The sequence below is a fragment of the Muntiacus reevesi genome, chromosome 5 (assembly GCF_963930625.1).
Source record: "Muntiacus reevesi chromosome 5, mMunRee1.1, whole genome shotgun sequence".
Classification (NCBI taxonomy): Eukaryota; Metazoa; Chordata; class Mammalia; order Artiodactyla; family Cervidae; genus Muntiacus; species Muntiacus reevesi.
In genome coordinates this window covers 34,801,190-34,827,358 of record NC_089253.1, presented here as the reverse complement: position 1 = coordinate 34,827,358, position 26,169 = coordinate 34,801,190, and the positions used below count along the sequence as shown (strand labels likewise).

The 26,169-nt window shown below is 45.6% G+C and overlaps 1 protein-coding gene across 1 annotated transcript; it reads right to left on the bottom strand.

Moving 5' to 3' along the window:
- Nucleotides 1-2,267: 2,267 nt before the first annotated feature.
- TMEM45B (transmembrane protein 45B) lies at nt 2,268-25,872 on the bottom strand. Its single transcript, XM_065937402.1, has 6 exons — nt 25,755-25,872; nt 5,882-6,077; nt 5,201-5,407; nt 4,087-4,271; nt 3,488-3,633; nt 2,268-2,476 (listed from the first exon to the last, which is right to left on the bottom strand). The coding sequence occupies exons 2-6, from the start codon at nt 6,060-6,062 to the stop codon at nt 2,365-2,367; spliced, it is 831 nt and encodes a 276-aa protein (XP_065793474.1). The 5' UTR covers nt 6,063-6,077; nt 25,755-25,872; the 3' UTR covers nt 2,268-2,364.
- Between the last annotated feature and the right edge of the window lie 297 nt (nt 25,873-26,169).

Here is a 26,169-nt window from a genome sequence, read left to right as displayed (position 1 = left end):
GGGAGGGAAGACGGCCTCTGAGCTGAGTGAAGGAGGGTATGTCCACATGGCGTCACTCCCTGCAGCACATTGCACGTGAAAACCCCGGGTCCTGGTTTCCGAGTGAGAAAGAGGCAGTAATTTGAGGAATCCTGGCTCTGCTGTTTACTGCTGGTTAAAACAAACCCCTTCTGAATTTACTTAGCAAATGATTTAATGACGTGTTCAGCCTCAGCCCTCACCCCCACTTTTTGCTGAAGTCACCTGACTCTGACTGTCTCCTTGGTGCCCACAGACATTTACATCCGAGCAGACAGGTTTTTTTCAGAACCCTGGAGATGTGTGACCTGGTGCTACCTGCCCAGCCTGTCTGTGGGTCCCCGGGGTGGCAGCCCCTCCTCCCCCCAGGCTGCTCGAGTGACGCTGCCAGCACAGCCATCAGCTCTGGCTACTTCCGGGCAGCCCTCAGGGGTCTTATAGAGACATGGGAACTATCGTGGGGGTTGGGGGGGAACAGATCCAGAAGAATTTGGTTCAGAGGCTGGTGTAAGGATTCAGATCACATATCTGAGACTAGATTTGGTACAGGCATCGTGATGGGTTGGTACTTCATCACACACACCTCCGTGAAGGTGTCTCAACCTGTGCTGTGCAGAGGGTGTCAAAGCAAGTTTTAACATTTGTATGTGACCCTCGACACCTTGGTCCCTCACTTTAGAGAAAATGCTGCAGTTCCCTAAAGTGTTTTGTCCCCTCCCAGTGAAAGGAAGACTGGGACTAGGTTCTTTCTTATCATCTCCAGTCCCTGAGGAAAGAACATGGTTTACATTAATTACCAGTAATAGAACTTGCTTCATTCAGGACTTGACCAGTGAACGTTTGGGTTCCTACTTAGCACGCAGACCAAAGTGAATCCTGAAAGGGAATCCACAGGTTCTCCTCTCAGAATTCAGTCAGTGTCTCCAGGTAGTTAGTTCTTAATCCCTGAGGTGTGACTTCAGCCCTGAGCTGCTGGCTCACCCCGGGAGGCTGGTTGCCTGTCATGTAAGTATAGCCTTCCTTCCACAGAGCATCCGTGCTTCACACAAATGGCCTCTGCCGGGTTGGTGTGCAGTAGTGGAGGGTGCAGGACAGAGGAGCTGGCCTCTCAGTCTTGCTGAGGACCGCCTTAGGGGCTTAGTGACTTTGTGGCCATAGGCTAGTCCTGTTCCGTGAAGTGCCCCATGTGCTTGCAGTGCAGGCAGTTGTGAGAACCTCACGAGAACCTCCTCTGGGAAATCCTGTACGAATGAGTGGCACTGTGGGTCCACACGGCTTTTCAGGTCTGTCCTAACCCACTCTTAGAGAGCCTGATTAACTCTACATTTTCTTCTCTGGAGAGTTCATACCTGGATTCTCACTGCCTGGGATGTGCTTTTCTACAGGGCAACCCCCACCCCCACCCCCATTCTTCCCTCCTTCATGTCCTGGGGACACCAGTCATCTTGCATGGAACTGCTTATAGCTCTCCCTTTAGGCTGAATTCCATGCTGGGCACATATTTTATAATGCTTAACAACCATTGCTGTGCTGGTGCAAAGTAAATCTTTAATAAATATTTGTTGAAGGAAGTTTAAAAAAGAAAAAAAGATCCAGAATTAAGACTTGCATATCCAGTGTTTGTTACCTATTCAAGATTCACATTCTTTGAAGGATTTGCAGGATTCTTATCCTTTGCTTTCAGCTGTATTTAAATTCAAGGCCTCCCTTGACCTGACGTTTCTTTCTGCCTCATGGAGATCTCTCAGCACCCTGTCATTAGGTACGTCTGAGGAGTAAGAACATCTGAGTTCAGCCCTCAGCTGGACCAGACTGGCTTCCTGGTTAAATACAAAGTGACTTTGGCTCAACCTTGTTGTTTATCAACAGTGAGTGTTAATACAGTCTTCTTGAGTATTAGGATTAGTTAGGAGATGCTTAACAAGTAATACTTAAAATACCAAAGCTTGTGTATTATTTTACTTAAATTAGAATTGTCTCTCTAAAGGTTCTGTCATTGACTTGATTTCTGATAGGAAAGTACCTCCCGCATTTGAGAGAAATGGGGCTAAATTATCAAAACAGTAAATTCTTCTGGGTTTGTATCCTGAATTCATCCAGGAGGTCACTTTCTGTTCTAAAACTTTCAGTCTGATTTCTCCTTATTCTGAGACGCACATAAAGGTTGACTTCATTTTTCTCGACAGAATAGCACACCCACACGGACCTTAGTTGGTTAAGCGAGAAGGTGGGACCCTGGGAGCAGATCACAGTGAGGGCAGCAGCGGAGGCAGGGAGCTGGCCCACTGACCGCTGGCCGAGCGCCTACAGGACACGCCACCCTCCGCTGCTGACCGGGAGCCGCCCCTACTCCTCATCAGAGCCACTCAGGAGGGCCTTCCGGTATGTGTGATCCGACCTCAGCTTCTGAATCCCAATGACTTCTCTGTCTTCCGGCCTCTTCACCCGCGTCAGGAAGCTGTAACGGGGACAGCAAGGGCAGATGGGTGAGCCCCCAGGTTGACATATTCCCTCACCCAGGGGTGCAGAGGCATTCCCCGGCTCTCAGGGCGTTCTCTCTCTTTCAAATACTACCTTTCTGGCTGCTTAGACAGGACTCTGGTAGATGAAGGGCCTCACGGTCAGTAGTATTTACAGGTTAGTGTTGTAACTGAGACTGGACCTCGGTCTCCCCCCACCCCTAGGTAATCATTTCACAGACCGGGCAATAGAACTGAAAGAAACCATGGCCTGTTTGCTTGCTGTTTAATGTGTGTGGAACTCTCTGGGTGAAGCATCTCTGCACTGGGTAGGGAAATCAGGAACCAGGAGAGAACGAGGCATCTCTGACAACACAGAACTAGTAGGACCAGGTGTATGGTGGTTAGACTTGGGCTCTGCTGTTTACTCCTGGGGTGACCTTGACCCAGTTACCCAGTCTTGCGAAGCCTTGGTTTCCCCAGCTACAGACATCACGTGCATTCTTCGCAGGGGAGCGTGAAGCGAGGTGATTTATACACTAAGTGTAACCACAGTGCCGGGCACAGGCAGTGCCAGGCACTCAGAGCTGCTCTCATGACCTGGAGTACCAGTGCTGTTGTGAACGCCTGCTGCTGTCGTGTCTCACCTGAGGGTCACGTGTGCCTGGACCCAGCACCTAGGTGATGGGCTCCCAGTGAACCAGGACAGAGTCCTGACGCAGAGCTGCTCCTGTCAAACCTCCGACCTGAAATCCACCAGAACTGCCTTCAAAACCTGGGTCTGTCCGATCTCTGTGACCCGAGAGGTCCTTTGCCTTCTCAGATTTCATCACCCTCGTGTACAGGCACACAGAAGTAGGCATATGGCTGGCCCTCATCACGTGGTGGATGTTTGCACTGCTCACTTAGGAGAGGTCACTGAAGATCAGAACAGTGTGGGGTGATACATTTCCAGGACAGGGCTGGTGAGGAAGACACACTTGACAAGAGTCACCTCCTCTTGGACCTACCAGTAAACTAGTGAGTAGCTGGTGGCCACGATGCAGAGCGCGGCCAGGTAGTGCCAGCAGAAGCACATGGTGATGAACATGATGTTGTCATCATTGTTCTGGTCCCATTCAGGGCCTCCAAAAGGCGGGAACAGCACGAACCCAATCTGGCGGATTAAAATAGAGGAGCCAGCCTTGCTGTTAGGTTAGTTGGACCTGCGAAGCCCCCAAGCCCGCCAGAGTATTCGCAGTTACCCAGACAGCTCACAGCCCACCCCTCTGCTGGTGTTGAGCGGCCTCTGTGCAGGCAATCGCTCTCAGTTAGCTCTGGGTCCTTGCTTAAAGTTTCAGGGCCCATGTTGCAGATGAGCAGTCTAGCAAGGAGAGTCTGATAACGGTATTAGTAACTCTGCTGGGAAGGTGGGTCAGGGACAGCCTCGGCCTGCTCGCTTGTCTATGCGTCAGCAGGATGTGGATGGCTAAGGTCACACAGGTCGCGGGCAGGGGGCAGAGAAGCGGGCCCTGAGGCCCTTGGCGTGGTGCGTCAGTGCTGCCTCTCCTGGTCTGCTCTGCACACCCGCTTCATCCTGGCTCACACCAGGTGGGGAGCGTGGGTTTACCTGCCAGAACCAGGTGCCCTGAAGGAGGAGGAGGCTGGTGCGGAAGAGTTCCAGCACGACGTTGTCCCGAAGGACTACCTCCACGGCGAGGCTGAGGGCGCCCCCGAATACAGCACAGAGCAGCAGGGAGTGGATGTGCTGGTCCAGCGGCGGCCGGTTGTGCACGTGGTAGTAGAAGAGGAAGCCTGAGCGGAGCAGAGGACCATCAGGCCCGAGGGTCCTCTCCCGACCTCAGCCTTGCTGGGCAGTGTCTGTGAAAGCTGGAGCTTCCAGCACTCGGGAAGTCAGTTCACGTCACGCTCGGGGGCAGCCCTCTGATGCAGGGGGTGTGCGTGTGCGTGTGTAAGTGTGTAAGCACAGGATGAATCGTAACACCTCTTCACCGAGATGGTAGGGTCCAATACAGGACAGTGAGGTGTTGCTGACGTGTGACAAATTGTCTGTGTGTACCTGAAATTCACTCTTACCCTCCTCCAGCCTTTATTCAGTTCTTCCTGCAGTACAGAAGCAGATGAAGGGGTTGGATCACGACATGCTTGCGTTTTCCCAGTTAACATGAGTTACCCTGGGAGCTGTGTGCTGGTTGCTGGTGGGCCTTCTGATGGAGCCAGACAGAGCCCTTCTCCCCTAACTAGAGGGTCGCCCCCTCGCCTCATGGTGTGTGGAGGGGCCGCGCAGGCGGGCAGGAGTCGTCTGTGCCTAGCGTGCTAATAAGTCGCTTCAATCCTGTCCAACGCTGCGACCCCATGGACTGTAGCCTGCCAGGCTCCTCCATCCATGGGATTCTCCAGGCAAGAATACTGGAGTGGATTGCCATTCCCTTCTCCAGGGCATCTTCCTGACCCAGGGATCGAACCTGCATCCCTTGCATCTCCTGCATTAGCTGGCGGGTTCTTTACCACTGACACCACCTGACTTTGGCTAAAAATCCCGTACTTTCCTGCACTACTTTATGGAGTCTGTCATTTGTACCATCCAGGGCACAGGATCAGGTCCTTTGTGGGGTTTTCAAGTTCAGAGAGTGGGATTTTCTGGGGAAGGTAACTAAAGTCTCAATATTTCTGATCTTTTGTGCTCCAGTCCCTCTAAATCTCCATCCATACCACTTCGTTACCTTCATTGAAGGCGGCCAGAGCCATAACCAGTCTGTCCAGCCCCAGGGGGACGTGGGTGATGAGGTAGGTCAGCATGTCCACGATGCCCGAGACTGCGAAGAACAGGTACATGGTGCTGTGCTGCCAGTTCATGAGTTTTACCCAGTGGTCCTCGTGGTACAGGTGGAGGTGGGGCCCGTCAGGAACAAACTGCTCTGCCAGGATCCCTGCAGGGAAACGAGAATGGAGGTCAGGGAGGGGAGAACCGCTCCAGGACCAACAGATGGCCAAGTCACCCCCAGGGACAGGTGGGGGTGGCCATGCCCTGTGGACCCACGTTGCTGCCTCAGATGCCATTATTTCCATGTAAGCTATTTGCCAAGAAATCTGCAGACACGTGCCTGTGTTGTTCCTTAGGGGACAAAGAGCAATAGGAATGCAGCCATACAACTACAGCCTGTGGGGTCGCAAAAGAGTCAGACACAACTTTGGGACTAAACAACCAACAGCAAAGGTGCTATCAACCGTCAGCCTACCAAAGCTTGGTACACAGTGGACGCTATGGTAGGATATTTAGCGCCCAACTGAAAATTCTCCATTACCCCTACTGGTGGAGAAACTTGTTTCACAGGGGCCAGGAGATGGCTTTTGGGTTCTGGGTTTGATGAGAATTCCCTGAGTCAGATGACTCCCAACCTTACCGATGACTGAAAACAAAGTTCTGATTGCAGCTTCGATGATCTCGAGACGCTGGTAGTGATGGGTCAGTTGGCTGCTCTTCTCCTTTTGATAAAAGTACTTCAGTGGGTGTTTCACCGACCACCACAGTCCAACTATCAAGAAGAAGCTCCCGGGGAGCGCATGGCCCTTGAAGTTTGCCATCAAGTCCCAGGACACCTAAAGAGGAAGGCAACAGCTGTTAGGTGGCTGAATGAAGACATAAATAGTTGTTTCTGTAGGAAACATGATCCATGACTGAGGCTTCCGAGTTGTAAGCTGTAGTAAGAAAGAGCCCCTCCTTCTCATAGAACATACCTGTGTTATATCACTGAAGTCTTATCTGTTCAGTGAGTTAACAAGCCCAGGAGAATACACTAGCTCTGAGGCTTTTTTTTTTTTTTTAAAGTGAAACTGTTGGTTGCCCAGTCATGTCTGACTCTTTGTGATCCCATGGACTACAGGCTGTCAAGCTCCTCTGTCCATGGGATTTCCCAGGCAAAAATACTGGAGTGGATAGCCGTTCCCTTCTCCAAGGGATCTTCCTAAACCAGGGATCAAACCTGGGTCTCCTGCAATGCAGGCACCAAGGCTTTAAAAGAATGGGTAAAATAAAAGGGTTGGGGGGACTTCGCTGGTGGTCCAGTGGCAAAGACTCCGAGCTCCCAGTGCAAGGGCCCAGGTTCCATCCCTGGTCAGGGAACTAGATCCCACATGTTGCAACTAAGAGTTTGCATGTTGCATCTAGAAAATCAGTGCTGCAGCTAAGATCAGGAGCAGCTAAATTTTTTTTTTAATAGAACGGAGGGAACAGGGGATGGGTAAATATTTCCTGATCTTAGAATAGAAAAACCTTCCTAAACATAAGGGTAAAAGAGGGACTTCAAAAAGAGAAAGTCACCTGCATAAACATCTTACATATGAAACAATCAGAAGGCAAACCGTTCAGGAAGATGTCTGCAGGAGCTGTGATAAATGGCTATTCTGCTACGGAGCTGTTACACATTAGTAAGGAAAAGACCACAGAAGAATGGGCAAAAGATGTGAATGGGAATGCTAATTGATAATTAATACTGTAAAGATGTTCTGTTGAAAATACTGTTTTTTCACCTAATTTGAAAAATTAAGGTTTTTTTATACCCCTCTAAGTATAAGGTCATTCAGATTTGCTAAAATGACAAAGCCTGTCATTCAGCCAGAGATAATGCAGAGAGCTTTATCTCAACTATTCTGTGACTCATTTCTAGGGTTTTCCCTGTTAAATTCCTGGTTGGCCAGCTGCTCGCAGCTGGGGCTGTGACTGCAGGCTAGCAAAGCTGTGCATTTATTTCCCCTGCTCACTGCCCAGCATTCGTTCCCATGTTTACGCCATGAGGCCAAACTTTTCTTAGCCTGCCCCCATCACTATCATGAGCTGTGTCTGTACAGGCAGCCGAGTGACTTGTTTTCATGGCCAGCACCACCTTATGTAAAAGTCACTGACTGAGGGGGACTTCCCTTGTAAACCAGCGGTTAATATTTACTTGGGGTTTGATCCCTGGTCAGAGAGCTAGGATCCCACATGCTATGTGGCCAAAAAACTAAAACAGAAACAGTATTGTAACAAATTCAATAAAAGCTTAAAAAAAAAAGGTCAACATTTAAAAAAAAGTAAGTCATGTGGACTGAGTCGGGGGGACCCCATTAGGGTGCAGCCAGAAGGCCACGGTCTCCCGCCGTTCTTACCTGAAGGTCTAAATCATTTCTTAATAAATGCTGCTGGTGAGAGGCTAGCTGGGCTCCTCCGAAACATTGCTGCCTTGGCACCTTTTGTGTGGCAGGTGGCCTGCAGGGGCTTTGAACTGACACTAACCTCTTGTGAGCATGCCCGTGAAACAGCTGCTGAGTCACAGTGATAAACAATCTGACGTCCCGGGGCCTTCCCCACAGTGTACCCCTAGGATGAGAAGCCTGCAAAGCATACCTAAACGCTGCTCTTCTTGGTCTGAACTGACCAGTTTGGCTTCCCTGGGAACCCTGAAATAGTCCATCTGTGGACCCTAGTAAGGGCATGTGTCCGCAGTCCTGCCCCTTCTACCTTGTCCTCCTCCCACCCTGCCCCCCACAGTGGGCTCATCCAGGTCCTGTGGGCAACCAGGTTTTCTGTTTCAGTTCTCTTGTAGGCTTTTGTCAACAGGCTCACCATGCGGCATTCCAGGACCCTATTTAACAAGTACCCTAACAGTCACCACAGCTTCTCCATTTATTGTCCACCTTGGCCAATTTCCAGTTCCTTGAAATGGGTGGTTTTGGTAACTTTGTCTAGCGGTATGCTTATTGTGGAGGGGGAGGGGGGCAGGGACTGCAGAAAGGAATTGCCTATCCGTGCCATTACTGGAAGGCCCCCTTCTCATTCTTTATTAATCCTCTACTGGAAAACATTTTTCAAAATTTATATTTTCATGTAATGGTTAACCCTGTTCCTCTCCTGATCAAGCCGGTGACGCTCCTTTGCTTTCCTAATCAGAGAACAGAAAGCCACCTTTGCAAATCCTCCTTGCCCTTCCCCATTTTTCTGAAAAGCAAAACCCTAAATGGAAACAGCCCTTGTCAGCTTGAGTGGCGTCCGCCCAGTTTGTCCAGCCTCACCCTTCCCATCTACCTGTTTCAAAATTCACACCAATGGATCCTAAGACCTGCACCTTGTCTGGAGAAACCAGTTTTAACTTCCTGTGTTCTTCTTGGAAGGCCAAGTATCCTGATTTGACAGGGGAGAGGAGCAGGGGAAGTTTCTTCCATTAAATCAATAAGTTATTGCCACAAAGACCCGCTGTATATAGCACAGGGACCTCTGCTCGATGTTATGTAACAACCTAAATGGGAAAAGAGTTTGAAAAAGAATAGGACATGTGTATACATAACTGAATCACTTTGCTGTATATCTGAAACAATCACAACATTGTAAATCAACTATGCTCCAATATCAAATAAAAAGTTTAAAAAGCACAAATTAATAGGTTGTTGTTCAGTCATTCAGTCATGTCCAACTCTTTTTACAACTACCTGGACTACAGCCCGCCAGGCTCCTCTGTCCATTTGATTTCCCAGGCAAGAATACTGGAGTGGGTTGCCATTTCCTTCTCCAGGGGATTTCCCAGCCCTGGGATTGAACACGTCTCCTGCATTGGCAGGCAGATTCTTTACCACTGAGTCACCTGGGAAGCCCAATAGGTTATTAGATTAGCTACATTATAGATTGTCTAGAGAGTGAAGATGGGTCCAGTCTTGAAAAAGAGGAAATGAAGTAATTTCAAACAGAACAGTAAAAATGTAGACTTCTACTAATTTGTACAATACTATTCAGATAGACTTAAGTCCTTGAAAAGTCCAGCTTAAAAAAAATTGTGAAATATTAAATAGTAAACATTTAAGGGGTGAGGGTCCTTGAATACACAGAATCTTGTAAAATACTTCAATCTAAGGAAAGGCTATAGATAGGAAAACATTAGAAAGTGGTTTCACAGAGATGGGCTTCCCTGATAGCTCAGTTGGTAAAGAATCTGCTTCCAGTGCGGGAGACCTGGGTTCCATCCCTGGGTAGGGAAGATCCCCTGGAGAAGGGAAAAAAAGGCTACCCACTCCAGTATTCTGGCCTGGAGAATTCCATGGACTGTATAGTCCACGGGGGTGGCAAAGAGGCAGACATGACTGAGCAACTTTCACTTTCTTTCCACAAAGATAAATTTCCTTGCTTTTAATATGTTTATTCTCTTGCTATCACACGAGATAAAATGGGAGTATGAAGGGAGGGTTAAATGTTTTGAGAGATAGTAGCTTTGAGCTAAGGCTGGAAATCAAGAAGACTAGAGGCTTGGGCAGCTTTTCATGCGGAGATCACTGGAAATGGAGCATTAAGGCTTCATCTCTTTCCTTATACTCCTAGTTTTTAACCACCCCCCCCCCCCCCACAATCTGTATTCCTTCTTTCTCATTTAAGGTAATTGAAATGTAAGACAAGGTAGAAGCCCTTGAAGAGGAGGAGGTGAGAGTGGGGAAGAGTCGGGAGCGAGGAAAGGAGAGTCCTAGGAGCAGGGGAGGTGGTGCAGAGGAAAGGAGAAGCCACGGGTGGCGCCGTTTGCCTGTTGTTAATACGGTGCCTTTTAAAACAAATCCAGTGCTTCCCTCTATTGTAGATGGGGAAAGTAGGAACTGTGAAGGAAAGGGTGTGTGGAGGTGAGTGAGAGGATCAGAAAAACAGGAAAAATAAATTTCATTTTCTTTCTCAGGTGTTTCATTTTCTTTCTCAAAATTAGCAGAATCTAGGACTTGGCATCCACAGCAAGGGGAGCATTAAAGCCAATTTCCTCAAATTTGTGATGACAGGATACAGATGCGTAGACTAGCAACTGTCACAGCCTGGACCTCTGCTTCACCATGGGATAGTCTTCACCGTGGAATGTTATATGACCACTATCAAGAAGGAATTAGTGTTAACGCCTATTCTTCTGTAAGGCTTTCCATGAGGTTCTGTTGGCGGAGACGTGAAAGATGGAAAAGACCACTTATATAATAGGATCCTATTTTATGTAGCACTGAACATCCCAGGTATTTGTATACACATGTGTACGGGCATGTGGTTGCAGGAACAGGGAAAACAATATAGAAGATAACTTGAGAGTATATCATGCTGTTCATTAAGCATTTCTGGCTGTCCCCTGGGCAGGTGGTATGGTTGCTTTATTATTATATAGTTATCCCTGCTATTTGTTGAAAAGACTCTTCTTTCCCCCACTGAATTGTCTTGGTACCCTTATCTCCTTTTTATTCTTGAAAATGGATTTCATCAATCTTCAGTGGAGGCCTTTGCCTACAATAACGTCAAACTGTGCTGAAGAAGGGTAATTTAGCTACTGTGACACATAAATTAACTATTCTAATACAGTGTAGTGTTGTGACAATAAAGGGAGAACTCCAGCCTGAGGGAAAGAGGAGGAAGGTTATAGAGGGAAGTATCACTGAAGCTTACTTGAAAAACAAGTATTGCATGTAGTGTGGGTACAAGGGGTGAGAGGCGGTTGCAGCCAGGCATCCCTGTGGCTGGATGATATTGCCCAGCACTCTCTCTGTGCCCTACCATCAACTACTGTCTTTACCAAAAAGACCAGACATTATTCTCTTCCATGAGGTATGTATGTGAGGGCAGGGGTGGGGGGAATGCATTAAGTCTTGAAATTGTCTCTATCAGGAATGGAAAAAGACAGTCTACTCAAAAGTCGAAGACCTTGGCTGAGTCCCCTATACTCACTGAATCTCAGTACGCCACTTTCTAAAAAGGGACCTTAACGTCTACCTCACAGGGATCTTGTGAGGATGAATTGAAAATGTCTAGGAGCTAACTAGAAACAAGTATGTAGTAAGTATCAGTTTTGTCTCTTCCATGATCCTCTAATTCCCATTCCCATGTTCAATGAAGGAGAAACTGAGTCCTGTCTCTTAGAACCAAGGCTACTGTCCTTTGCTTTGAGTGGCTGACCCGGAGGTGGGGATGTCACTGTGAACCTTCATGTCACCTTGCAGATGGTAGTGGCTGGGTGGTGGTTTTTTTTTTTTTTTTTTTTTTTTTAATGGGAACAGTGGATGTGTTTGGCCAGTTGGGCATAGGTTATGGGAAGAATATAGCGTATTCTTCTACTGCAGAGCATGGTTTTTATACTTCCTGAATCTGTCCTTCCCAGGAGAAACACTCAGGATTTCTGGTCTGCATTTACTTTGGAATAGAACCAGCAGTGCCTGACTCAGTTTTGCTCACACCGCTCCTTGTTTACCAGTCCTGTGAGCTGCTTAAGCAGTAGAATGCAGGAGAATCACAGGGCGTGGTGTTGAAAGTTCCAACAGGCCAATGTGACTGTGGCTTACTCCTGAACTTCAGGCAAGGTGTCTCCCTACTCTGTGCTAGCCTAGGAAGCTTCAAGCACCTCTGAAGTCCATCACTTGTCTTCAGAATTTGACAGTTAGTATACCTTTGTTATTTTCTCTGTGAGATGGGTTCTTAGAACAGCATGGTCAAAAGGAGTAAGACCAGAATGAGTCTGAACCTTGTTCTGGCATGAATGCATTATGATATGGAACAGAATTACCACGAACAAGAGCTCAGTTAGGAACTTCCCTGGTGGTCTGGTGGTTAAGAATCTGCCTTCCAGTGCAGGGGACATGGGTTCTATCCCTGGTAAGGGAACTAAGATCCTACGTGAGTGAACAACTAAGCCTGTGAGTCACAACTGCTGAGCCTGCATGCTCTGGAGCCCAAGTGCCGTAACTAGAGCAGCCCATTTGCCAGTGAAGAACCAGTACAGCCAAAAAACAACAAAAATGAGCTCAGTTACCTCCCAGCTTCATTTAATTCCTCAAAAAAAGATGATCTCATTCCACCTTTTTTTTCTCCTTGACATGCACCTATGAAATACAAGACTTGATGCATAAGAAAGGATCCCTACTAGCAAGGGGTCTATAATCTAGCAGGGAACTAGATACTTGTGAAAAGTTGAACATCATGAGGTATACTGACAGTGATTGCCTGGGGACATAGAGTAACTCTCAACAGAGAATTTGAGAAGGCTCCACAGAAGGGCTGGCATTGGAGCTGGACGTTTCTTGATTGCCTTATCTAACTATCCTGAAAATCAGGTGGTACTGGGATCTGAAGGACTGAAGAACAAACCTGTGCTAAGTCCCACTATTTCTGAAGCTCTAATGAAGAACTTTAGCCTCTGAGTCAGAAGACCTGGGTCCAAAGTTTGCTGCGAACTTACTCCATGATCTTGAGTAAGATACATAAGCTCTTAGGATCAGAATTTCTTTGTTTATTATGAGAAAATGAATATTTCCTGCTGCTACCGAGTCCAAGCTTGCTCTGCTCACCACATGACAGGCCAATGAATTGGAGATGAGGTATTGAGGCAAGGAATACGACTTTGGAGAGCCAGGAGACTGAGAAGATGCAGACTATTGTCTCAAAATAACCATCTTGTCCGGGTCTGGAGGCTAGGTTCTTTTATAGATTGAGGAAACAAAGTAAAAAGACCATTAATCTTGCAAACATCTCCTAAATGGTAAGCCTCGGGCAGAGAATGTGATAATTTCTCCCTTTCTGCCATCTATGGTGGACAGTCTGGAACAAAAGCACTTTTAACAGTCAGGCAGAGGGGCAGGATTCTCTGAGGCAGGCCAATATGCATGATTATGATAAAAAAAAGCAATGAAAAGCAGGTCAAATAAACGGTTCCAACTTGGAGTTAGAATTGATTTTTCCCTGAAACAGTTTCCCACTGTCCAAATTCATTCCAGAGTCTTGTGGGAAAGGGGGCAATGACTCTTCTAACTGCTATGTCCCATGGGTCTTTTTCAGAGTGTCCACCACCAATGCCAGTGTCCCAGATGTTGAGACTTGTCTTCCTTTGTTCCCCTTGAAAGTCCCTACTTTATTCCTATAGACTTGGAAATACTGAACTTCAAACCCAGGAACCAGCATTTTAAGTTAAAGAATTGTGCTTTTCTGTGTATGGGAAGATGCAAGAGTCAGGGTTCATTAAAATCGCTTCCTTGGTAGCGTGTCAGCTATCTGGGGCCTGCGGTCCTGTATTCCTCAGGGTTCACCCTGGGGAGTGGCCTCCATCTGATGATCGACAGATGGCAGGTATTCTTTCTCGGGGCTCGCTGGCTCATGTTGGAGGGCCGCAACTGCTGATTGCACTTAGGTCTTCGCCTCTTGGTTAGGAATTTGACCAATATTTGGGAGACATTTCTTGATCAACTTTTATCACATGGGGCTGGAAGACTCATCCCAGTTCGGGCAAAAATTCTTGATATGCCATTCCAGTTGTTAAATTTTGGACCAGGCCCCATCAATAATTAAAGATTCTCTGGGTTCTCTCTAATTATAATCCAGAAGACATTTTCCCTTGTTGTGTCATCCCATACCTAGAATCACACTATTAGCAATTGTTTTATGTTATAAATATGATCTATTTTCTCAAGATGTTTAGCCACAGAAGTTTTGTTGGAGGCCTGATTACACTTTGATTACTGTCAGAAACAACAATCTTAAACGTTAGGCAGGATGTAAGTAATAACAGCTAGTAACATTGGACGGTGATATACTGCATAGAGAGACACAGTGCTCACCAAAGAACGAACAGTGATCAGTGTAACTAATTGTAATCCAGTTGCAATAATCGAGCAACCAAAGAAGCCATAACTGATTTAATGAATTGTTTGCAGTTTCATTGTACTGGCCACACTTACTTTTGCATGGCTTAATCTTTGAGACAAGCATATGTTACTGGCAGGATCAACCAGGTAGAGAGGGGGGAAAAATGGTAAATGTTTCATTTCTGCTCACAAAAGGTAAAATTTACCAAGTTACTGTAGGTCATAATTAGTTTAAGGAGGAGGTTTTTCTTATACCTGGAAAACATAGGTTTGAACCAGTAATTTTTAGATGGAAACCACAAAAATTATGACCATATTTACCAGTTCACTCAGTCCTAGATAACTATTTCTTTTTGTTAACAACTTTATGAAGCCAACAGGTTTCCCATTAGAATTCTTCAATTTCTTACTCAGTTCAGCACTATGGTCAGAAAGTCAGAAACTTGTATTTGTTGCAAAGTCCTTTTTATAAATCTTGAAGGGGAGGCGTTTTTGCAAAGGCATCGCAGTGAAACCATAACTGTCTATAGTAACAAAAGACTTAAGAACTCATGTTTAAACCTGATGACAGTGCAGTTGACAAAGCCCAGTTACTGTTGTGACATGCAACTGCTTCAGGTAACAACTAGAGTTATGATTGATAATATATTGCCAAGACATATCCGAATTCCACATAGTATGTAGAATCCCTGTACCATTTACCACACTATATAACCTAAGATGATGTATTACTCATTTGACAACACTTCCCATGTAATTTAGTACACTAAGTGAACCTAATTAGTTTAATATCTCCCTTTGGGGTGTTTCAGGAGCTCTTGGAAGCATCCCAAAGTTAGCTAGAGGTCAAAAGAACTTTATTATAACTTGATTTGGAAAGTTTTGTCCAAAGAAACTTAAAAAAACTTAAAACACAATAGGGTCATAGGTCATTGTGAAACAATAGTTATTTACTTAGCCAAAGTAACAAAGATTTCAAAGGCAAATACAGAGCAAATCGTGTAAACGTAAAGAACTTAAAATTTGTTATAAACGTGGTTCAACATCATCAGAAAACTTGTACCATGTGCAAGATTCTTTCCTCAGTGTCACTTTCCACAAACCTTTCTGTAGTCACCACTTATTTTGCTCATCATTAGAGGTAACTTAGTCACCTCTAAATCAGACTTACTTCCTTTTTCCTTAATAAAAATGCAATTCCAAAAAAAAAAAAAAGCAATTCCATTCTACATGCCTTCTTTACTGAAAACACACATCCTACTTTCCTTCAGCAACCATAAACTGACCTTATTGGTGAGCATAAATACCAGTGATAATTTTTTAAATTATTTGCTTTCTTAGAGAACATCTCAAGGTGGCACCAAACATTCATTAATAGTCAAAGATATCTTTAGTTTCTCTGTAAAAGGAAGCCAGTATTCAGTAATTAATGTTTCAGTATCTTACTTACTTGGGAGTGGCCTAGCTGTTCAATAAACTTCCATCACCACATACAAACTCACAAATAGAGAGGCCTTTCTTCTTATTCCAAGATGTAAGCCCTGAGTTAGGTACAGCGATGTAAAACTGATCGGTTTACAAAAGAGGTTGTATTAAAATTGGGTTACTGCCACATGGAACAAGTCAAGCTCACCTGTTAGACAGCTGAATATTTGCAGGAAGAGAATTTAGGATTTCTAGTTACCTTGGACAGGCCAACTCCTAAATTATTTTACCTTCTCTAAAATTGGCATTTTAAAAGACAACAGAGAGCAGCGTTCCTGAGAAGACCAGATGGGACATTTACATCTCAAAGATATAGGCAGGTTTCTCCTAGGATGACTAGGTTTCCCTGTTGTTTAATACCAAAGGGGAAAGAGGTGAAGGTAAGAGGAAAGACAGGCTGAAGAGCCTGCCTTTTGGTTCTGCCAGGAAAGTGGTGGCCAGGGGAGTGGGCTCAGTGTTTTGCTTGAGCCAGTATGTGCCAGATGGCACATGGGAACCTTGCTGTGGGGGAAGATGCCCTGCCTGGAAGCCTGGTCTGTTCTGTGACCCGCTTATCCTGTCATAGGAGCCTTCAAGTGGCAGGTGCCCTAATGGCTTTTAAGGCCTGCCCCATGCCCACACAGTTTTAATTGGCCTGTTGCTCAGCTTAAAGGAGAAAGAGGAGAGGAGAGTCCTCACCCAACTGGGTGTCAGCTACTGGGGCACAGTGGGCTGTGGGACCTTCAGAACATGCCAGAGAGTAAGCCTGGCCCAGAGTTCTCAGTTGCTTCCATAGCCACTTGCCTGTTTGCAGAGGGTTTGAGGAGAAAGAAATGAGAAGCGGGGGTGGGAACGGGGGAACCTTAAAAGTTCTTCTCGTTTAAGCTCCAGCAGGTAGTACTAGATTTCTGCGTGTTGCCACAATAACCAGAATAAACCAAACCAGAGCCAGTCAGAAAGCCACACTATTGTGACTTCCCAGTCCCACTAGACCTGTGGCCTTTGTTCAAAATGCCTCCTACAGAGTTTTTCTTCACAGGCAGAGCTCCCCAAGCTGGAGCTGAAGCTCTCCACTGTCAGTTTACCTGGGACTCCTGTAGAGGAAATAAGAACTGAGAAATGGAATCTTTCCTGCCACATTGTAAACAGGGATTTCACAATCGTCAGTGAATCTGGCTTTCCAGTGTAAGCTTCTGAGCCCTCAGGGCATCCAGGAAGGAGGAGAATACCTGCGTGATCTCATAACCATCGGGCTGCAGCCACTCCCTATGGTAAGCATGGAGGAACTCATGATGTGAAAATACAGAACACTGGCCCCAGATAGCTGAGATGCATATGAAAGGAATGATTTCAGTGAGCCCAGACTCTTAGGTCTTCCCATACATAGAAAAGTACTAAATTCCTTAACTTGGGATATCTGGTTTTCTTTAATTCACAGAATACTTATGATGTTCAGACTACCTCCTTTTTGTTGCAAGCTTCTATTTAACCTGGCTTCTCCATTCACTCCTTGGAGCAGTTCTCTTGAGGGTCACTTGAGATGCTGTTTCCCGGGCTTAAAAATTCCCACTGAATGAAACATAACTCTCAACTTTCAAGTTGTGACTGTTTTTTAAGTCAACAGAATTGGATGCCTCATGAGCAGGGGAGCCCTTGGTTTGTTATCAGTGTTTCTCTCTTTTGCAAAATGCTCCTAACTGTGAGACTGTATAATTGTGAGCCATTCAGGGTCCATTGCTCTTCTGATCTTAATGTATCTAATGTATGCCCCAAAGAGTTTTGCTTCGGGATAGGTGAAATAGTTCCCATTTTTATAAGTTTGATAGCACCAAAACACAAAAGATGTAGGCAAATTCCTGCACAAATGACACAGTCCAGCACTGATGCACAGATGAACCAATTTCCAACTCAGGTAAATAAATTTACCCTGCAAAATAAATGAACAAATTCCAACTAGGCCGCCTATCCCGACAAGAACTAGTTCCCCAAAGAACTGATTCCAATTGAATTGGTTCCCAACTAAATAAACCTTACCCTACAAAACAAATGGACTAATTCCAACTAGGGTAGGCTTATACCTCACGAGAAATAGTTCCCCAATGAACCAGTTCCAACTCAGGAGCAGTCCAAGAACAATTCCCCTCTCCAACAGGGTGGAAGGAAGAAGTGAAATTCTTAGTCATTCAATCGTGTCTGACTTTTTGTAACTCCATGAACTGTAGCCCACCAGGCTCCTCTGTTCATGGGATTCTCCAGGCAAGATTAGTAGAATGGGTTGCCATTTCCTTCTCCAGGAGATATTCCCTGAGCACAGAAGAAACTACCTGTCCTTTGTTACAAAACTATATATCCCAGTTCCTCCCTTGCAGTTTCTCAGAGCCATCTGAAATGCTGTCTCCTGGCCTGTGGTCCTCATTTTGTCCTAAATAAAAGTTAACTGGAAACTCTCACATTGTGTGTGTATATGTGTTTTTCTACAGTTAAATGGATATAGTTTGGAAGAGGTAATTTCCATGGCCCTTCCTAATTCTAAAATCCCTTTGTGAAACAAAAAATGAAAAGGAACTGTAACTGAGAAGGACCCTATGGGAACTTTCCCCATATCCTCTGCTTTAGCTCCTTTATGAATTCATTGAAAGGACTGATGTTGAAGCTGAAGCTGAAATACTTTGGCCATCTGATGCAAAGAACAGACTCATTGGAAAAGACCCCGATGCTGGGAAAGATTGAAGGCAGGAGGAGAAGGGGATGACAGGGGATGACAGAGGTTGAGATGGTTGGATGGCCTTACCAACTTGATGGACATGAGTTTGAGCAAGCTCCGGGAGTTGCTGATGGACAGGGAAGCCTGGCGTGCTGCAGCCCATGGGGTTGCAAAGAGTCTGACATGACTGAGAGACTGAACTGAAGTACCCAGATAACAGTATTTGATGCACATTTCCTGAATTGTTTTGCAGATGTAAAAACCTCCCCTTCTCTAGCAAGTGGAAGATGTTAACTACTTGATGACCATGCGCATATAGCCACAGACCTCCTGGAGCCTAAGGACTGATAAGGTTAACTCCTGTGACATCACCCTATTGCCTCACCATTGGCTAGTCAGAGAATTGTGCACCTTTACTCTGTGACCCCCACCCCCATCCCCACTCACCCAACCCGCCTTTTAAAGATGCTTTGCTGAAACCCTTCAGGGACCTTGGGCTTTTTAGGACTTGAGCCACCTCATCTCCTTATGTGGCCTAGCAATAAACCTTTCTCTGCTCCAAACTGACATTTCAGTTTGTTTGGCCTTACAGTGCTTTGGGCACAAAGAACTTATGTTAACAGAATTTGAGCCAGTTGAGTCATGGTGAAGGAAGATGAAAGTCAGCTGACGGATGTCATCAACAAAGGGCCAGTTACCAGTTGCCACTTCAACATACTTAGAGTAAAAGGGGGATATCTGGACTTGAAAGATGGGTTGTTTTTCAAGCAACGAGGGAAAAAATGTTTAATATATTACCCTACCACACTTTCAGTGAAGTTGTCTAGCACTTTCTCAGTGAACAAGATGGCTGCCCAGCCTCTGGTTTCACTAGTGGCCCTTCTTGCTCTGGCAAGCTCTTTCTCCCATTTCCCATAGACAGGTTTGAAAACACTTAGCTTTCCTCAAACTTGAGTTCAGCCTACGCCAGATAAACCTGTTCTCACTCTATTAACACTGAGGAGTGGAATGTTTCCTGCCATGTCAACAGCAAAAGATGTCACAGTCATTGGCAATCACAACCCTCCAAGGTGAGCTGGTGAACCCGGAGGAAAGTCAGGAAGGAGGGCCAACCAGGAACTCCCAGGAAAAGAAGGAACTCAGAGAAGGAATGGGGGTTGGCGAGTCAGAGATGTTTCCAAGAAAGAAAAAGTCAAACTGGCTACTTACTTGATGTTGATTAACTACTGAGATTTTACCATCTTGTCAAAGGATAGACTAGAAGTACCGGATTGATCAAAAAGTTCACTCAGTTTTTTCCATGTTACAGAAAAACACAAATGAACTTATTGGCCAGCTTAATAGTAATGCGTACCCAAAACCTAAACAATTGAAGAAGATGCAGCAATGACTAACTCCAGTGGGCAGAGAAAAGGTATACAAGAAAAGAGGTGTAAAAACTCTTGGTTTATCACATGGTTGAGTTGTGAATATTTACATAGGCATAAAAATGTAAACCCTAAATATTACTATATCAGAAAATATTAGAATATAACTATATAGAGACCTTGCAAGAAAGGGAAGTGAATGTGAGGTAGAATTATAGTGTTTAAGAGAGCTAAAGCCTCATCCTTTCTGTGACTGATTCATGTTGAGGTTTGACAGAAAACAACAAAATTCTGTAAAGCAATTATCCTTCAATTAAAAAATAAATTAATTAAAAAATAACCTCATTGGATGCATGAGACAAGTGCTCGGGGCTGGTACACTGGGATGACCCAGAGGGATGGGATAGGGAGGGAGGTGGGAAGGGGGTTCAGGATGGGGAACACATGTAAATCCATGGCTGATTCATGTCAATGTATGGCAAAAACCCCTACAATATTGTAAAGTAATTAGCCTCCAACTAATAAAAATAATTGGGAAAAAAAAGTAAACCATGATGATGGCTGCATAAAAAAAATTAAATAACCTCATCCTTCAAGGTAGGATGTCAGCAAATATTATCTAGAATGGTGTACAAAAAAAGAGCCAATATTTGCAATATTTGCATGTTATTTGGGAAAATGGTAGTAAATATAAGAAAAACATAGCAAAAAGCATTGAACGTGGTTGCTTCAGGAGAGGTAACTTAGTATTGACTCCGTAAAAACCTTGTAGAACTTAACAGATTTTTGTGTATGTGCATGTGTGCTCAGTCATATCCAACTCTGCCACCCCATGGGCTGTAGCCCACCACGCTCCTCTGTCCATGGAATTTTCTGGGCCAGAGTACTGGAGTGGGTTGCCACTTCCTTCTCCAGGGAATCTTCCTGACCCAGGGATTAATCCACATCTCTTGTGCCTCCTGCATTGGCAGGCAGATTCTTTAAAACTATGTTTGTAGTTTTTATCCTTCTCTTTTTTTATCCTCATGCTCTGATATTTCAATGTGTTGTAAGTTGATGTTGGGCTTTTTCTGTTTGGTTTGGTTATTGTTCTAAGTACTTTACCTTTTCAATCTAAAAATCATACTCTTCACTTTTGGGTGGTTTTCTTCTGTTATATAATTCCTACTATTCTTCCTGAAACTTACATTAATTACTTAGAGGTTGGATCTCTTGAATCCGAATTCTAATTTTCCTATCTTTTCTATTTTATTTGTTTTGACCAAAATGGGGAATTAAAAAAAAAAAAAGTGATAGCCTCAAGAGGAGTGAGACAGAAAGCTGTTGGAATAAAATGAAGCTGCCTTTACCAAACTCCTCCAAATTCAGTGTTTTTCAAGTTGTAGTCCTGTGACCACCTGCATTCAAATTACCTGCAGTGCCCAGTTTATAATTCAGATTCATAGACCCAACCCAGACCTAAATAATCAGCATTTCTCAGGGCCAGACTTGGAACCTACAATTTCAAAAAGTTCCCTAGATCCACTGTCTTATTTATTTCTTTTTAGTTAACCAAACAAAAAAAAAGTAAATAAAATGAAAAACAACAGCAGATGTAGAAAACAGAGTCAGTGACCCATAAAACACACTGTGGCAGATGCTGCTATTTGCTTTACCAGATATCCTTTCTTCCTTATTCACAGGATCCTTGTTTTGCTGTATTGGCAACACATCCAACTAAAACACTAGATTTAGATTTTCTCAGGCTCCTTACAGTTTGGGGTGGTTGTGTGGTATAATTTTTATGCCAGTGAGATGTAAGGGGTCTACTGGGTGGAGCTTCCTGGAAAGATCTTAATGTTGCAGTAAGCCCCCTACATATGAACAAGGTCGGTTCTGAGTCTTTCCCTTTTTGAGGGAGGCTGAGTCGGGTTGTCATTGCTGCATCAGGCTTTTCTCTAGTTGTGGCGAGCCTGGGCTACCCTGTAGCTGAGGTGTGCAGGCTTCTTGTTGCAGAGCATGGCTCAAGGGCTTTAGAGTGCTGGTTCAGTAGTTGTGGCTCATGGGCTTAGTTACTCCATGGCATGTGGGATCTTGCCGTAGCAGGCATCAAACCAGTATCTTGTTAGGCAGGATCACTGGATCAACCAGGGAAGCCCTGAGAGTGTGTTTGTAAGTCCAATTTGTTTGTAAATCCAATAAAGTTAGCCTAGGTACCCAATACAATTGGCTGTATAGTACTGTACTGTAATAGGTTTATAATACTTTTCACACAAATAATGTATAAAAAACGTACACAAAAATAATGAAAATATTTTTAATCCTACAGTACAGTACCTTGTAGTGGGTACTTCTCCAGGAGTCGGTACGAGCTTCAGGAGTTGGTGATGGACAGGGAAGCCAGGCATGCTGCAGTCCATGGGGTCACAGAGAGTCAGACACGACTGAGTGACTGAACTGAGCTGAACAGTCCCTTGAAATGTACAGTAGTTCAGTACGACAGCAGGCACACAGGGCCTGGTGTTGCGTGAACAGGCAAGAAGAGTTACTGACGAGGAAGGAGAGGAGGGCGGAGATGGTTGAGCTGAAGGATCGTCAGCAACAAGAGACAGAGGGCAGGCTGCAGTTACCCTCACACGTGATGGTGATGGAAGGCATGTTCCCATCTTTGAAAGTTCACAACTTGAAGGTTCATATACAGGAGACTTATTATATTATAAAAGAGGGACAGACTCAAGTGGTACATGGCTTCTGCCCTTCTTTCTATTAAGCACAGAAGAGCTGCCTGTCCTCAAGGGAGGCTGAAAGCATGATAAGAGTGGAATGAGCCTACTCTAGCTCTGGACTTTGCACCTCCAGACATCTGGTACTGAGGAGAACAAGCTCCTTAGTTACTGAGCCCCCCATAGCAGGGTCTTCTGTGACTTGTAGCTACACGAGGTCCTCATGACATCTGATACTTATTCAAAAGTGTGTTTGATATACTATATATTGAACACTTTTTTTTTTTTTTAGTGCTTTCGGCAGTGTGCTAGGAATGACACAATAGGCCTGATAAATAAGATTCTTTCCCTCATGTAGTGTGGAATACAGTTAGAGTAGAAGAATCTACAGGTATCTGGGTTCAGGATTCAGAGGGGCTATGGCTTGCTGTCACAGACCCTAAAGCAACAGAGTCCATGGAAATAAACCATTCAATTTATGTAGGTAGGAAATCTTCAGGAGTCCACATGTCAGAAATAGCAACTGCCTGGACACTGGGAGACCTAGGTTTTCTCTGTAATCCATTAGCAAAGTACATTTGGGGAAGCTTCATGGGGTGTTGAATTTTCCCTGAATCCACTTTTCTTCTTTGAAAACAAGAAGATTGGTCTTAATAATCTTTAAGGCTATCCTCAGCCCTAAAATATTTTGTGATCACATTGAACAAAGATGGCTCTGAAATGTACCCAAAAGAGTGTTTCTATATTTAGACTCTATGAGTTCAAGTCAAAATATATTAAACAAAACACAAACCACCCCCCAATCTAAATTAAACAAACTAAGCGACAAAGAACACATGAGAAGGAGTTGTGATGTCATAGAGGGATTTCTGGCTTGAGATCTGGCTCTGCCACATAGGCCTGGGACAGAAACTGTCTCTCAGTCTGTTTCCTCATTTATGAAATAGGGCTGTAACTCTGACCTCCCTGATGACTCAGCAGTAAAAAACCTGCCTGCCAATGGAGGAGATGTGGGTTCAATCCCTGGGTGGGGAAGATGCCCTGGAAAGTAAATGGCAACCTATTCCAGTATTCTTGCCTGGGAAATCCCAAGGATAGAGGAGCCTGGCGGGCTACAGTCCGTGGGGTCACAAAAGCGTTGGACACGACTTAGTGACTAAACAACAACAACACTCTGACCTCACGATGCTGCTTATTAAGGAAAGTGCCCAGTACTCTGTAAAACCCCATTATGATGTGATACCAGGAAGAGATGGATAATGGCTTAGACAATCCAAATCCTGCCAGGGGAATACATGAGCCTGCTTTGATGTTTGCTGCTTAATTCTTCACACAAGGTGGATAGATCTTTCGAGTCTCCTTCTTCCTTCTGTCGTGTACCTTGAGACCCATTTTATTTTTATGTAGGTGAACAGACAAGAGAAACAAAAACAGCTAAAATTGAAATCATCTCTGTTTCTAAACCCAGGGGAGAGGGGTGACTGGTTAAAAAGGAAGCTGGGTTCAAAACAAATGTGGGAATTACATCACTAATCTTTGGCTAATAATTGTCCATATTCAGTATTGTATAGTATTGTGAATAATCTAGTTTTTGCTATAAAACCTGTCTATAGAAACAAGTGTAGACTGGAGATTTGTCTACAGATGCAGCCATTAGCTGATGACAGAATAGTGACTTCTGCTCTCTTACAATCATAAACAGGTTTGCAATAACAGGAACTTTGGCTACGGGAGTGGCCCTATGTACAGGAAAATTGCCTTTATCCATTTTCAATGAGCAGATGCACTTGAGGGAAAGAGATAATCTTTTGATTACAGCCTACATAGATAGGTAACATCTGTACTTTGACCAACTGAGCATGGCAGTGGTGGTGAGATAAGAAAGCGGAAGTTTTTCTTTCTTTATATCCCCCTTTTCCCTCAGCCCTGGCCAAATCCCAACAGTTTTGAAATGCCCTGTGCTAAGATTAGGGAAGACACATTACCAAGGATATATTGGTGTCATACTTTAAATAAAGTTACTGGTGAGATTCAATAACTTCACCTAGCCCATCATAACCAACACCCCCCAGTAGGGGCAGGGAGGAACCCATAGAATGTAAGGAAAATTGCAGAGTGTGAGATAAGCAAGCCACTGTTTCCATTGTGTATGGATGAAGTGAGAGGAAATCCAAGGTCTTTGAAAAGAAAATTGAATGTTTGCCTCCTGTAGTCCCAGAACAGAGAATTCATAACCAGAAACCACGCCTTCTTCCTCAGCCGATGTCAGGTGCTTGTAAAATTAAGGGGCCATATTAATAGAGCCCTCATATTAATCCCACAACTTTTCCAGAGACGCTGGAACAGAGGGTAACTACATCATATCAAGCAGACAAGCTCTCAGTCATGAAGAGCAGGTGTCGGCTGCATAGATCACAGTGTAGTATTTTTTCTTCCCAATGGTGTTCAACATGGGGCAAAACCCAGTTTGTATTGAATGTGTTGCACATCGGGTTAAAAACAGGACACATTTCCTTTAACCATAAGCTACATTACCTATTAAAGTGAATGTAAAAATACAGGTAAAATCCATTTGTCACTTTATGAGCCAAGCAGAGCCATGGGTGGGGCGACCGTGCCAAGGGTCAGGGATGCGAGGAAAACGGCAGTCGCAGAGGGCCGTGGTGGAAGAGAACGTGAAGGAAGGGGTCATTTCCGCTACTTTTAGACAGGCGCCTGGCTAAAATTTTAAAGTGATTTATTTCAGAAAGTGACTGGTTTCCCCGCTGTTGCAACACAAACACTTCTCACGTCTAGGGTTAGCTCCTGTCTCCAGGGGTTCTCCCTCTGGACCCAGACAGGAACACCTAAAACCTCTCCAAGCACCGCTAACCTTCACCCTCTGCCCCTCACATCTCTCGGCCCACTAGCCTCTTCGTGGAAGCTAAATAATGGCTCAGGGGACAATATCTGTCAATCGCCTCTTGCTGTTAACCTTCAGGGTTCCTGGCCTAAGGGGGGAATGTGGTCGGCGCCCTCATGGGGGTGAAACTGCCCATTGAGGGTCGCTGTAGATGCACCATGAGCCCCGGACGCAATACAGCTCTGGTCTCCAGGCGGGACGCCAGCCGTCCCCGCGGGAGTTTCCCATTCTGGGGCGGGACGGATGCTGGGGCTTCACACTGGGGAGCTCGTCTCCCCGGGCGACACGGTCGCCCTGCCAGGCTGGAGACGCAGCAATATTCGCCCCAGGGCAGCCCGCGATCGGACACAGGATCGGGGCGAGGTGGGAGCCGCCAGGTGCGCCATCCCCCAGCCCCGGGGGGGCCCCGGGTCAGCTTCCCATCCCTGGGTCTCTAGCGCCTCCCTGCCCTTTCGAGTCGCGCCGCCTCCCTTGACCGAGCCCCCTTCGTTGGCCGCGCTCCGAGCCCTCTGCCCGCAGCCAGCGTCTCACCTGCGCCAAGCGCCTCCGGGCCGTCGGTCCGTTGCCTTGCTGCGCGCAGAGTGCAGCCGCCACCCAGCAGGTTTGACGGCCCCTCCCTCTCAGCCAGGCCGCCACCAACCGGCCCTCCCCGCTCCCGCTCCACCTCCCGCAGCTGCCCGGGTGCTGGGCCTCCCGCCTCAAAGCCCGCGCTGGTCTCCACGCCCCTGACCTTCCTGCCCCATTTTCCCCAGACTCCAGACACTCCCTAAGGCGTGTGCTCCCACAGGGACCGGGCCCGGTCACCTATGGCTGGCTGTGACTAACCTTGACTTCCTATGATGCAACGCAATTAGAGAGCCTGGGAGGCGACAGCGCAGGCTGGTGCAAGGAAGACTGTTTAAGTCAAGCAAACAGGGTGAATAACCCAGCAAACTAGTGGGGGAGC

What these genes read in the sequence shown, in the direction of transcription:
- TMEM45B (XM_065937402.1), bottom strand. Translation starts at nt 6,062, where the DNA reads ATGGCAAACTTCAAGGGCCATGCGCTCCCCGGGAGCTTCTTCTTGATA. An exon ending in AACTTTGTTTTCAGTCATCG is followed by an intron (nt 5,408 to 5,881) that starts GTAAGGTTGGGA and finishes GTTTCCCTGCAG; the next exon opens with GGATCCTGGCAGAGCAGTTT. An exon ending in TCTGGCCGCCTTCAATGAAG is followed by an intron (nt 4,272 to 5,200) that starts GTAACGAAGTGG and finishes TGCTCCGCTCAG; the next exon opens with GCTTCCTCTTCTACTACCAC.